This window comes from Zonotrichia albicollis, chromosome 10 (assembly GCF_047830755.1).
Source record: "Zonotrichia albicollis isolate bZonAlb1 chromosome 10, bZonAlb1.hap1, whole genome shotgun sequence".
NCBI lineage: Eukaryota > Metazoa > Chordata > Aves > Passeriformes > Passerellidae > Zonotrichia > Zonotrichia albicollis.
The window spans coordinates 3,842,627-3,855,851 of record NC_133828.1 but is presented as its reverse complement, the minus strand read 5'-3'; the positions used below and the strand labels follow the sequence as shown (position 1 = coordinate 3,855,851).

Below are 13,225 nucleotides of genomic sequence, written 5' to 3'. Positions count from 1 at the left end.
AATTATTTCCTTTCCCCCCCCACACACACCCCGTGTCTTGGCCAGAGCAAGACACTGAAGGGAGAACCCAGCCCCTCGCATAAGCAGCGCACACACACTTGAAGTTTGCAGGATCTTTAAGTGGTTACCTTAAAAATCGCAATTAAACTTTCGTCTCCCAAGTGTGGTGGCTTTTCCAAGTTAATGCAGCTCCCTGAAAACACCTTTATGCATGGAAACAACCAGAATCTGCCACCCCGCTCCATACGTGCTCCCAAAGACTTGGCTGCACTACCAGGATACGGTCCTGGTGTCCTGGGCAAACAGAGGCATCCAGGAAATTTTTTTTTTTTTTTTTGGGGGGGGGAGTAAGGGTGGTGGTGGTGGTGGGGTTTTTTTTAGTGCTCAAATCACGCTGAGAAAATATTAAACACGTAGATGCATCCCTCATCAGAGAGCATGTGATGGGTTTAACACGCTAAACTAATAGTCCTGCCTGGAAAAGCAAGGAGGCTGAGGAAGAAGAATAAAACCCCCTCAAACACTAAGAATATTCTTTACTGCAAAAGAGCACTTCTGGATGCGTTGCTTTAAATCTCATTCTCTTTTTCTCTCAAAAATGACTGTTTAACATAAGAAAAAAGGCTACTTGACACAAAGCTTTTGTTATCCAGTTGATCAGCAACGTGCTTTAGATACTTGTAAGGGGAAAAAAGCCCCACAACAGACATTGATTTTAGAAAATCAATAACCAACATTTAATAAAAAGAACAGAGGAAACACAAGAGAGGAGAGGGAAACATTACGTGTAATTTTAATGTCTACTAAATTACCCAGAGATGAGGGGAAGGGGAGGTCTCCTCTGTGAGGACCACCTTAAATAATGACAGACACAAGAGTAAAGGGTGGTGGTGGAGGGGGAGAGACTTTAAAAAAAGATAACAAGAAACGGATCCTTGGGAAGCTGCTCGGAATATATTATTTTAGTTGGGGTTTTTTTTCTTGGTTTTTTTTTTTTTTGTAATACTAAGCCAAGCAAATAGATCAAAGACAACACAAAGGGAAAAGCCAGTGTAACATAACGAACAGTTTCTGACTAAAATTCCTCTATCACTCCCCCATATGGCTCGACGCCTCCACCACAACAAGAAAAAGACACACACGCACACACACACACACACACACACACACACACACACACACACACTCACACTCACAACCTAGAGAGAGGGAAGGGGAGGGGGGGCAGGATCATTTGTTTCTAATCAACATTCTCTTGTCTTTGTGTTTTTTGTTGTTGTTGTTGTTGTTGTGCGCGTCCCCCTCCTCCTTCAGCCCCCCTCCACCTCCACCTCTCCACTTAAATGAAGTAGCTGAGCTATAAGCGCATGGGTTCAGGTTCACACAAATATCTTCCTTCCTGCGGCTCCTCGAGAGGAAAGTTGTTGGAAGTGGGGCCGGGATGGCCGTGGAGGGGCTGCGGGCGGGGAGGGGGAAGCTGGCGGCGGGGAAGCGGCTATCAGCCGGCAGAGAAAGGAAGAAACTGAGGGAGGGACGGGGAGAGACGGAGAAAGAGAGACCCACCACACCAGTGAAAGCTGCCAAATGTGAAATCAGCCCAGAACACCGCGTCCCACTGCGCCCCGGCCCTGCGCGGCCGGCGGGGACCGGGGGAGAGGGCAGCGACGGACAATCGGGCACCGAGCTCATTAGTATTATTAATTATCAGGGAGGAGGAAGTTTCATTTTCGAGTCCCTAACAATAAGGAGGAAAAAAAAAAAAAGAAAGAAAGAAAGAAAGAGAGGGAGAGAGAGAGTCGCTAACTCGGTGCCAGCCCGCCTCGGGGTTCTCACGCTGCCGGGTTTTTTTCCCAGGGCCGCCCGCCCCGCTCGCTCCGCGCCGCTCCGCGCCTCCCACCGCCCCGCCGCGCTCCGCTCCGCGCCCCGGCCCGGCCCGCGCTGACAGCGCCGGAGCGAGCGGGGCACCAGCGCAGCCGGGCCGCCCCCGCCGCTCCTCCGCCGCTCGGGGCCGCGGGGGCAGCGCCCGCTCCGCTCCGCGCCCGCGCAACAAACTTTGGGGCGGCGGCGGCAGCGCTCGCCCCGCGCCCCGCTCCGCTCCGCGGCCGCGCAGCCCCGGGCCCGCTCCGCGGGACGCCGCGCACGGAGCGAGGGACGCAGGCAGGGAGGGAGCTGGGGGGCGGCCAGCCCGGCTGCCGTGCCCCCCTCCCCGTCCCGCTATCCCCGTCCTGCCGCCGCCGCCGCCTTTTCCCCCCGCGGCCGCGGCGGAACCGGCCGGAAAAAGTTTTCCCGGGGGGCCGTCTTACCGTTTTTCCTCCGGGGGTTGGCTTGTTTTCGCCTCTTACACCTGGGGCCATCCGCCATGATCTGCTGCTTCATTGATAAGAGTGGATCAGATGGCAGTTCGCATGGGCTCGACTCCCTGATTCAGCAGCAGCGGCGGCGGCAGCGGCAGCGGCAGCACGCAGGCTCTATGTAACGACCAAACACAGCGACAATGTGGGCATCGGGATGTCCCATTTAAACGCAGGGCGCCAACGGGGACCCCAGTTTGCACCCGAAAAAGAACCCATCCACGCACACGGCGAGGCTGGCCGTGCCGGGGGAGGTGGGACGCGGTCGGAGCGGGCTCCCCCTCTCTCCCCAGCCGGGCAGATTTCTTCTTTATTTATTTATATATTTATTTATTTATTTATTTCTGCTCTCTCTCTCTCTCTCTCTCTCTCTCTCTCCCTCTGTGTGTGTGTGTGTCTCTGTGCGTGTGTGTGTGTGTGTGAGCGCGTGTGCGTGTGTCTCCCTCCCTGCGTGTGTGTGTGTTGCACCAGCAAAGCAGATCAGAGAGAGAGAGAGAGAGAGAGGGAGACAAGAATTACATCTCAAATGAGTCATAACTCATGACCGTATGAGGGAATGCACAGCTTTTACAGTAGGCTGTTTGACTCAATGCTAGGCGGACCATTTCCTCCTAAAAGTACTTTAATTTGACACTAGAACTTCTTTTCACGAGAAATCCTACCCTTCTCCTGCCTTCATTTTTTCTCCCCACAAAGTGCTCTCCAGCAAAGTGATAAGAGGAGAGGGAAACATGGCTCTCCCCTGTCCTTTTGGGGTAAAGCTCAGCAAGGATACCTCCCCCTCCCCCTAACAACGAGGAGTGTAATTATAAACCTCTGTCACCTTTTTAGTCAGTTTGACAATATTCAGGGTTTCCCCTGCCCCTTACTTAAACAAAGCTTCAGAGTGTAATTTTTTTTTTTTCCTTCCCAGAAAAGAAACAGAAATCAAAACTACCGCTGTCAGAGTTTTCAGCCCTTCAGTTGGGTTTTGGGTTTTTTTCTTTTTCTTTTTTTTTTTTTAAGGAAAAAAATAAATAAAAGCAACTTGTAAACTTTTAGACCTACTGAGTGTGCCTGTGTGCCCGGGCTGGGCAGGAGGCTCTATCTGTCAAAGGAAGAGAGGGGAAGGAGCGTTTGGTTTGCTGCAAGAACGCTCCTGAAACTCAGTCCATCTCGAAGAAGATGCTGTAGCTTTAAAGATGCTTTGACTTGAGGATTAGTTTAAACAGGGGGCTATAAAAGATGTAACAGATGCAAACTGTAAAACAAGGGCAATTAACCCTTGCTCTCCTGAGCAGGATGCCCCCTCGCCTTCGCATCTATTGTCTTCTCCTGCACTGGGAGTTTTACATAAAACCCAAAAAATTATTACCTGACTCAACAGTTTCAATATATATATATATATGTATTTAAAGCAGAGTGAGATTTTTTTTCCCCCCTCCTTTTCCTCTTTCCTCTCCCTTGTGTCTTTTTTACTTTGCTGGAGCTTCACACCAGGACTGAGCAGTGAAGTGTGCTGCTGTTGGGTCTTTTTATTCCGCCTGAACTCTCTCCTCAGGCGTTGGCTGTTATAAAACCTGCTTGGCTATAAATAAAAAAAAATAAATCTCCAAGCAGGTAAGAGGATGGGGAGATTGAGAGAGTGTGCGTAGGGTCAGCGTGTTTACCCACACTCTCCTGCCTGGGATTCCGCCTGGACAGAGGGAATGGGTGGCTCTGTGGATGTGCATGAATGTGGCTGAGCAAAGAAGAGGCTGAGAAATGCGCTGGAAACTTTAGCATTTGCCAGTAATTCCCGAGGCTGGGGTGGGCGATGGTGGCATCACCGCGGCAGAGCTGCCAGGAGAGGAGAGCAGCGGGGAGGGAGGACAGGCACCGAGGCGAGCCCGGACCCTCAGCCTGCCTCGGCAAATTGGCGTTTTCATGCAAAACCACCAATGGTGAATTGTTTTAAATGCATTTCACTCCCTTCCCCACTCTCCAGCCTCCCGCAAAAAAAGTTGTCAGTAATTTTAAACCTGCAGATTTCTCGAGAACACTTTTCTTCCCGGAGCACCGGCAAGCTTTTAAAAATATGTATAAATTTTAATTTTTTTTTTTTCCTTTTGCTAAACGACTTTTAAGTTCCAGCCTGTACTTTCACTTCTTGCTTTAGGCTCCCAGAAGCTAAGGTGTTACTTCACCCGGCTTCACAAAATAAAATATAGAAATGAAACCAACTATGCAGACAAAACAGCAAAACTTTCTGTTTGGGGAAACACATCCTTTGCCGGGGAGCCCTGCCCGGGGCTGGGGCTCCAGCGGTGCCCGGCCGGGCTGCTCTGCAAGCTCAGGGCATGCAAAGCATTAACAGGTACCTGCAAACTTTCAGAGCTCAGATGTAAAACCTGAAATAAAAAGAGCAGGAGGTGGGTGGGGGGATGTTTCGGGGTTTTGTTTTTTTGGTTTTTTTTTTTTTTTTTTTTTCAGGAGGACCAAGTCCTTTCCTAACGCTAAAACTTTTTGGTGCTGCTTTTAAAAGGCACCTCCCGTACCTGGCTGACAGGTAAGGGGAGCAGGGGTGGTGGTGGCACAGCCCCGAGCACCCCGAAACTGCTCATCCCTTCCTGGAGCGGTGCTGGAGTGACTTCAGGTTTCGGTTCAAAAGATTGAAAAAAATTTTAAAAAATAAAATTTTCTCCCCAAGTATAAACAAATCCGGAAAAAATAAAATACTCTTCAAATGAAATAACCCCTCTGATGCGTGAGATGGTGTGAGAAAAAAACAGAAGAGAAGAGGAAAATATAAAAAAAGAGAGAAAATGGAATTAAATTCCAAACCTACCTGCGAAGTCTTGTTTGTAGTTTTGGCCAGAAATGGTGAGAAGAAAAAGCATGAAGAAGCCGCGAAGTGGAGGAGAAAAGGTGAAGGGAGATGCAGCTCCTGGAGAAATTGTAAAAAGCCTTGCAAAGAGTTGTCGGAAGGACCGTTATTCCTGCTGGGCAGGTTAGGACTGATCTCTTTCTGCCACTCCAGGAAACACAAACCTGGGGACGGACTGACGTGTTACGCCTCTTCTAATGACATTTTTTTCTTTTTCTTTTCTGTACGAGCGAGAGGAGAGACCCTGCAACACACGCCACCTATCTTTGTGGGGAGGGATAATTGGAGAGCACCAAACGTGAGCATCATGTGGAAACGTGATCGCCAAGTTTCTCTCTGGGAAAGGATCTGGGATAGATTATACCTTGAAGTCTCCGCGAACGCTTTAGCGGCAGAAATGCAATTCCACCTCCTCCCGCCCGCCCCCCGCCCCGCGCCCGCCCCCCGCCCCGCCGCTCCGCGCCCCGCGGAAACTCAGCGCGCCCCGCCACCAGCGCATCCGATCCCCCCGGGGGCTGCGCGCCCCCTGCCCCGCGGGGCGGCCCTGCCCTCATCCCCCCGCTCCCTGCCCGCATCGCTGCCCCCACCCCGGGCCGCATCCCCGCTCAGCCCCGGCCCCAGCGCATCCCTGCCCGCGGTGCCCCCGCGCATCCCCTGCGCTCCCCCGGGCATCCCCGCCCCCTGCCCGCTGGATCCCGCTGGATCCCGGCCCCCAGGCTGGATCCCCGCCGGTTCTGGATCCTGGGCCGGGATCGCTGCTGCTGGTGCCCCCCGCGTCCCGCCCCGCTCCGCGCTCTCGCCTCTTGCGCTGGGCAAAACTGAAAACTTAACATAAAGCCTAGAAACTCAACTCTGTTCGGGTAGTGCGAATAAGCCCTCCTGGCTTGTTTTGGTGCGGTTTTATTTTTATGCTTCACGCGTTTCTTTTGGGGTTTTTTTTATTCCTCACCCCCCCCCTTTCATTTCAGCACTCATCCAGGTTATTTGAATAGTCAGCTAAATCTGACTAAAAAAAAAATAAAAATCAACCAAACGTGCTGAGATCTTACAGTCTATCTGTTTTGTTCACAGATATGGATCAGGGGTGAGATGGGCTCTTTTCCTGGCTCTGCTTTTTTCTTGGAAGTAGCTGGATGAGCAGAGAGAGACAGCGTGGACGAGTAACGCGTGGGGCTGAACTTCAGGGAGGTTACAAGTTTTTCACTTTTTTCAAGTATTAAAATTAAAATAAAATTGCATGTAGAAAAAAAAAAAAAAAGAAGAGAAAGAAAAAAAAAAAAAAAGGAGCCCAGACTCCACCTTTGCACTGAAGGGATTGGTTATGCAAATATGGAAGGGGTTTCCTGGCAAATACAGCTTTCTACTGTATGGTTAATTAAATCATCACTCAAAAGCCTTCCAATGTGACGCTTCTGTCGTAATCCAATCAGGTTACGTAGGTCCTAAACAAGAAAGATATTTTCCACATCTGGAAGTCAGCAATTTAGCAAGTACTGCACATTATTAACCAATTCAGAGCCCACTTCCCAGGGGGATAGTTTTTTCTTTTTTTTTGAAGTTTAAGCGTTCTTAACCAACGCTCTGCCGGTTTGTTAATCAAAAACCCGGTTCGCACGGCGCGTAATCGAGAAGTAACATCGAAGTGAGTGAAGGCAGGGCGAGCCGGGGATGCTGAGCGAAGGCGCTCGGCTGCAGAGGGGGCAGTCAGACCCGGCCGAGGCTCCAGCCGCTCATGCCCGGCTCCCAGCACAGCCCACAGCCGCTCCTTCCTCCTCAAGGAGCTCGAAATAGTCTCCCTGCAAAGAGAAACTTCGCCTCTTGCCCACCCGCACGGCCCCTTCCCAAGGTAAACGTGGGGCTGCCCAGAGGGCTGCGTGACAGAGCTGCGGAACAATTCCCCTGCTCTGACCAGGGTTCAGCCTATTCCAGCACTTTATTTTATTTTTTTATCCCTTCTCCCCCTCCCGAAGAAAACCGAAACAAGCGGCACGCTGATCCCACGCTGCACTTTTACTCACATCGAGCTCAGATAAACTGCTCTTGAACTGTGAGCCTAAAGCAAGAAGTGGAGGGCGAGCAATCGCGCTGGGATCGCGCTCCAGAATGCTCAGGGAACACCTTCCTGGAGCTCCAGCATCACAGAGCAGGGAAGGGACCCCCCTCTCCCCCCTGCACTCATCAGAGCCACCGAGATCTGCCTCTGGGATTATTTTAATTTTTTTGGTCATCTCTTAGTTAGACGGGAGTGGGTGACCCTGAGAGATGCGGGGGAGGCAGGGACGGGGGGGCTCCGGGTTGGAGCATCCAAATGTCCTGCCGGGCTGGAAGTGGCACCTCCGGGTGTCCCCCTCCTCAATCCCGGGCTGCAGGCGGAGTGGGGAGGGAGAGGCAGGCTCTGGCCGTCTGCTGCCGCTGCAGTTCCCAGCTAGGCAAAGGTGGGAACCAGCTGCCTCAATATTCCCAATTAATATTTCTAATTATTATTTTTATTTATATCTATAATTTATATATATTTTTTTATTCCCTGCTACGAGTCATCGTGGCTTTGTTAAAAGTTTTCTTGCCACTATTCCCTAAATGCCAGCACCATTTTCCTGCAGGCTGCATGACTTCTCCATGCCTAAATGTACCTGGATACACACAGGCATATCACACGCATACACACACACACACAGAATGATGGTATCTTAATGAAATATATAGCGCAGCACAAATATCCCGAAATCAAATTCAAGTATTATTAGTTTGAATTAGATCCTCTCAGATCCAGAAGGCACTGCCTATAAATCAAGGGCAGTCTGGCAATTCCTTAAAGAGCTAAACTGAATTTAGATGCATATGATAAAAAGAAAGGAAAAGAAAAAAGTGAATGCTAATTACTGACTTGCTCAATTTCCACTCACCCACGTTTTCTAGGAGAAAAAGGAGAAAACCTAAAACCCAACCAACAAGTCCTCAAAATAAATTAATCCTATTACAAACTCCTTACATATTGTTGCTACATTTCCAGATTACAAAACGAGGGGATGAACTGGAGATTACGAGAGGCTGCAGCCTGACTCGCAGTAGGCAGGAGTGCTGTCGATGGTGTATCAATAAAATATATTTATCTGCAGCCACGCTGAAAAACAAACCCTCAGAGCGTGTGATGACGCTCAAGGGCTTTAAGGAACATGTCGGCATTGTCAGATAATCCCTATTCATAATTTTGCTGGCTGCTCTTTCAGCCCTCAATCTCACAGTTTCCCCAGCTCTGGTGTGCCTCAGCAGGGTTTGCATCGGAGCGATGAAACCGCTCGGATCTTCGCAGGACTGACAGAGCACCCAACATTACTGGATGGTATTTTAATGTGAGATATGGGGGTGTTTGTTGTTTTATTTTTTTTATTTTTAATTTTTGGACACTGGACATAAACATTTAGCAATCAGCTAAGCCCTTCTGAGATGGAATTTAACCTTAATCCAGGCGATGATTTCCTGCCCGGCTCTGAACTAATAACGGGTGTGCAGCTTCTTTAGGAGATGGAAATAATGACAGGCTACAGATCCTGCCTTTATTGGGGTGGTGCTGGCAGCCCGGATCCCAGTCCTGCTCCATCAGCATCCCCATGCACATCCTATTCCCTGATCCATCTTAAAACTTTTGCACATCCTATCCCCCCCCATCCCATCAGTTTAAGAGCAAGCAGAGCCAAAATATCCTCACAAACCCCAGCTCCTTCCTTGTGTGTAGCTCCCAGCACTTGGAGATGGTTTTAGGGGCAGATCTCTGAGTGCAGGTTTCGCCTCTTTTTCTCAGGTTTTCCCCTATAAAAATGCTGCAAGTTGAGATGAGGATGGCCTGATCCTGATGCAGACCTGACTCAGGAGAAGCAGTCCTGCCTCCAGCTCCTTGCTGGGTTTCCTTAGTCCACCAAAACCTGTCGTGATAAAGATAAGCCCCTCAGAGATAACCCTATGTTCCCATCACTGTGTGGATCTGTAGGGCCAGATCCTGCTGCCAGGGACAAACCCCACCATGAGGAAAGGGTTGTGAAGGGAGAGACCTCCCTGTGACCCCCAGGCACCCAGCTCTTTCTAATGTGGGAGGTGAGCAGCCACCAAGGAGGGCTTTGGGGTCCTGCAGGGCCTGGGCCTTCTGCTGGGACCTTCTGCCGTGGTGGCTTTATGGGGATGTGGTGGCATGGGCTGAGGGGATGATTCACTGCCTTATTTATTTTGGTGTGTTTGCTTTTTCCCCGGTGGAGGATGAGTAACGGGGACTGTGTTTTTTTGCCCACCACGTGGAAGGAGGAAAACTGAGGGAATAGGAGCAGAGATGTTCTGGCTGAGGAATTTTGGCTAATACATTTTAGAGGCTGGTGAAGACGGAGGTTTAGCACCTCTAAATACACTTCAGCAGCTCTGAGGCTTTTCCTTCATGTCTTTCATAGCCAGAACTCTCAATATTTTCCCTAAAGTGTGGAACCCTTCCTACACCAGGGATTAAACATCCCCATGTAGGGCATCCAGATGAGATGTGCCCACTTGCAGCCAAGCCTGGGGAGAGCATCCTTCCCTCCCCACAGCCCTGCTCCACTGAGGGAGCTGCTCCTGCAAGATTTGGGATCCCTGCGGGTTCTGGCTGCTTCTCATGCTCCCATCTCTGGGGTGTAGGAGATGTCCTCGTCTTGAGAAAGAATTCTGAGTTTGCAAAAAAAGCAAACCCAAATCAAACACAAAAAGATGCTGGGGGGATTATTTCCTGCAGTCACCTGTGGCAGTAGAGGATAAGACAGGTTGGAATAATTTTTGTGAGCAGGGAAGGCCCCATGTGGGCCCAAGATGCCGCTGGATACTTTTGCTCAATACAGGTGTCCCTATAAACCAAAGTTTGGAAAGCAAATCCTTTATTTTTTTTCCAATTTCCACGTGGACGAGAGGGCACAGAGGAGAGGAAGAAAGGGTCAGGGAACGACTCTCCCCCCACCCGCTGATGAGGTATTTGGGAAGAAACCTTTTGAATCAACATTCCCAAAGTTTCTGAGTTCCTCTGCGGAAAACCCATGTAGGGATAGGATACGAGCCAAAAGCAAGGGGAAAGATTGTCTGGCTTTAATTTATCTATCCCTGGGCATTTCTAACCAGCAGATCACTGTAATATTTGATCTTGTGTGAGTCCCTGAACGTTAAAAGCGAATCTCCTCATATGTTTTTGTTAATTTTGTCATTTATAAAGCCACTTCTGACGGCCTAAAGCTGCTCAGCTGCCGTTCACAACGTCTGCTTGTGTATCTGCAGCAGGGCAAAAGCATCCACAGGTCCCAAAATTTATTTTCTAGTTGGGCAGAGAGCAGTGAGGGACAAGCATCCTCCATCCTCTGTCCCACACCATGAGATGGAGATGCTTTTCCTTCTCTTCTGGGATCAGTGCTGAAGTTTGGCCACATTTCTTGGCTCAGTTGGCAGTGATTAAAATTCACGGCTCACTTTTGTTTATAGTTGGTTGTTTACTTTGTTGAATTTTTAAAAACTTGTTAGAATGCAATTGAACACAGATTCAACAGTATTTAGGCTTGAAAAATAAAGATGCATTAGAAAGATGCCTATTATGCTTCAGAATTATTAATTGACATTTTTATGATGAATAATTAATCATTTGAATAATTTTCGTATCTCTGATCTGAACACATATTTGCATATCTAATGTCTGATTTTAAATGTGGTTTCTTTAGTTGCATTCTCCCAGGACAAAGACAAGAAGTAAGTAACATCCTAATGCAAAACTTTTTTTTTCTTTGCACTTGTAAAAGTATGTTTATTGAAATGCAAGTTCCTCTCTAGTTATGAAGCTGTTAATAATCTATGCATGACATATATGCATTAATAAGGTGGTGAATCCTCTGGATATGAGCACATTTAGGCCTCATTTTCTTATATACAGTGGTGAGGTCCTCCTGCAATACCTAAACCCATGTGAGGTTAAGCTAGGAAACCATAGAGAAATATCTCAGACACACAGTGTTCCTGTCCTGTTTATATGACACTTACTGAGGAGATCAAAGGTTGTTTCAATTTGAGGTGTTTGAAACATCAAGAACTTTTAATATAAATATTAACTGTGTCCTCCCAGAGAGCCAACACCAGTATTTTCCTGATATATTTTAATTTTTATAAATCATGGCCCTCAAGACCCTGTTGCAGCTGTAGCTGGGGGTGAAAAAGGAGCAGCAGAAGTGCAGATCAGTTATAAGTTGGTCAGCAGAGGGGTGCAAGGGATGGTGCTGGTTGTGCAACCCTGCTCGGCGTTGGGCTGGTGTGAGCACAGCTCAGCCACAGAGGGAACAGAAAGGAGGAAGGGGCAGCTGGACAAAACCAGAACCTGAAAGGTAGAAAAATTAAATGAAGGAATGGAAGAAGGAGCCTTTGCTCCACTGCCTCTGGCCATGGGTTAATTTTTAGAGAAATACTGCCTGCTTGGTATCCCAGGAGCTGTCTTCACTTCTGTGAGAATTTGATTTATTAAGAAATTAAAGATTTGGAGAACTTTATTTAGTGGCACCTTTAATTGCACAGGGAGCCCAAATATTCTGTGTATAGCCTGTTGGCTCCTTGATGTCATACTGAAGAACTAAGGTAATGGTTGCTCTAGAAATATCTAAAATTAATGCACTATTTATATTTAGCAGATTAGAGAAATTACATCAAAATGGAGGCACAAATTCATTACAGTGTTTATATTTCCTTAGTGCCATTAATACAAGGAACATAGGATATATTCAATGTAAAATAAAAATAAAAGCTTTTAATATCTTTTTTTTTTCACAGCAGGTAGTAAAAAATATGCCCAAAAATATATATAATTATTTTTGGTGGAAGTATATTATATAGACTATGGTAATGTAGTGGGCAATATCTGACAGACAGATACTGCATAAAGAAACTGTGAAACTCAGTTCTCAGAACAGGCTGAAGTTATACCGAATAGGATGTTTAGCAGTTGCATATGCTCAGTGATAACAGATTCTTTTTTTCTTTATTTTTTCCTTCTTTTTTTTTTTTTTAAGTTTTTAAAAGCAAGAGTGGTAAACTTGAGCAATCCTTGTCACATGGAGGGCCAAGCTCTGAACCCAGTGGTCAAAACTGCCACTGCTTTAGGTGGTGGCAATGTCAGCAAGTTGCTTGCAAAAGGGTGAGGTGGGAATTGGGGTTAAATCTCTGCTTTTTTGGTCCTAAAAGAAGGAGAGAAAAAAATCTAAACTGAGATGCTCCCACAATTCTTTGTAACGGGAGACATCCCTTCTGGGGCTGGGGTCACCCAGCAGCAGTTCTGGGTGAAGGCATCCTCTAATGAGAATCCCAGAATGGTTTGGGTGGGATGAACCTTAAAGTTCATCCCATTCCACCCCCTGCCCTGGGCAGGGACACCTTCCACTGCCCCAGGGTGCTCCAAGCCTCATCCAACCTTGGATGCTTCCAGAAATGCGACATCAAGAACACCATCCAATGCCCCTAAGATGTTGTCATACCTCCATGAGACCAATGGACAACTTTGTGGAAGATTTATCAACATGGAGATTTTTTTTGTTTGGCTTTAGAATGGTGAACATAAATTCTACAGCTGCACAGCAGCCCCTGTGTTACCTGGCTGGGACTAGATCAAATTTCCTTTTCCCTGGCTTTCTTAGTGCCACCCTGCTTTTCCCACTGATTCCTGATGAAGTTAATGGAGGTGAAATTAGCAACGAAGGATCTGGATGCAAAGTTGACATTTTGATGTCCATCTGAAAGTTTCAGACTCGATCGATTGCCCCAATTATTTCTTATCACCACCCCGGGGAAAACATATTTTCCTTTCCACGACTTCAGGAGATTAGCTGGATATTTTAAAATCTACAGAAACACAAGGGTTACGGAGATATTTAGAAAATCCCAAATGATTTGAAACAATTAGCTTCTGCAGCATAGTTTCCAAAGCAATTAGCCACTGCAGCATAGTTTCCTTGTGTACAGAATTGCCCAATATCTGGGAAACTGCTGCCGTTCTGTG

The 13,225-nt window shown here is 47.8% G+C and overlaps 1 protein-coding gene across 1 annotated transcript in view; it reads right to left on the bottom strand.

Annotated features, from left to right (window-relative positions):
- The window catches only part of ZEB2 (zinc finger E-box binding homeobox 2), a 113,857-nt gene extending 108,296 nt beyond the window's left edge, over positions 1-5,561 (bottom strand). The window contains exons 1-3 of the mRNA XM_074547855.1: positions 5,361-5,561; positions 5,158-5,256; positions 2,304-2,468 (exon numbers count right to left, since the gene is read on the bottom strand). Coding sequence (XP_074403956.1) covers positions 2,304-2,376 — 73 coding nt within the window. The 5' untranslated portion in view covers positions 2,377-2,468; positions 5,158-5,256; positions 5,361-5,561. The remainder of the gene's footprint in view (positions 1-2,303; positions 2,469-5,157; positions 5,257-5,360) is intronic.
- Positions 5,562-13,225: the final 7,664 nt, after the last annotated feature.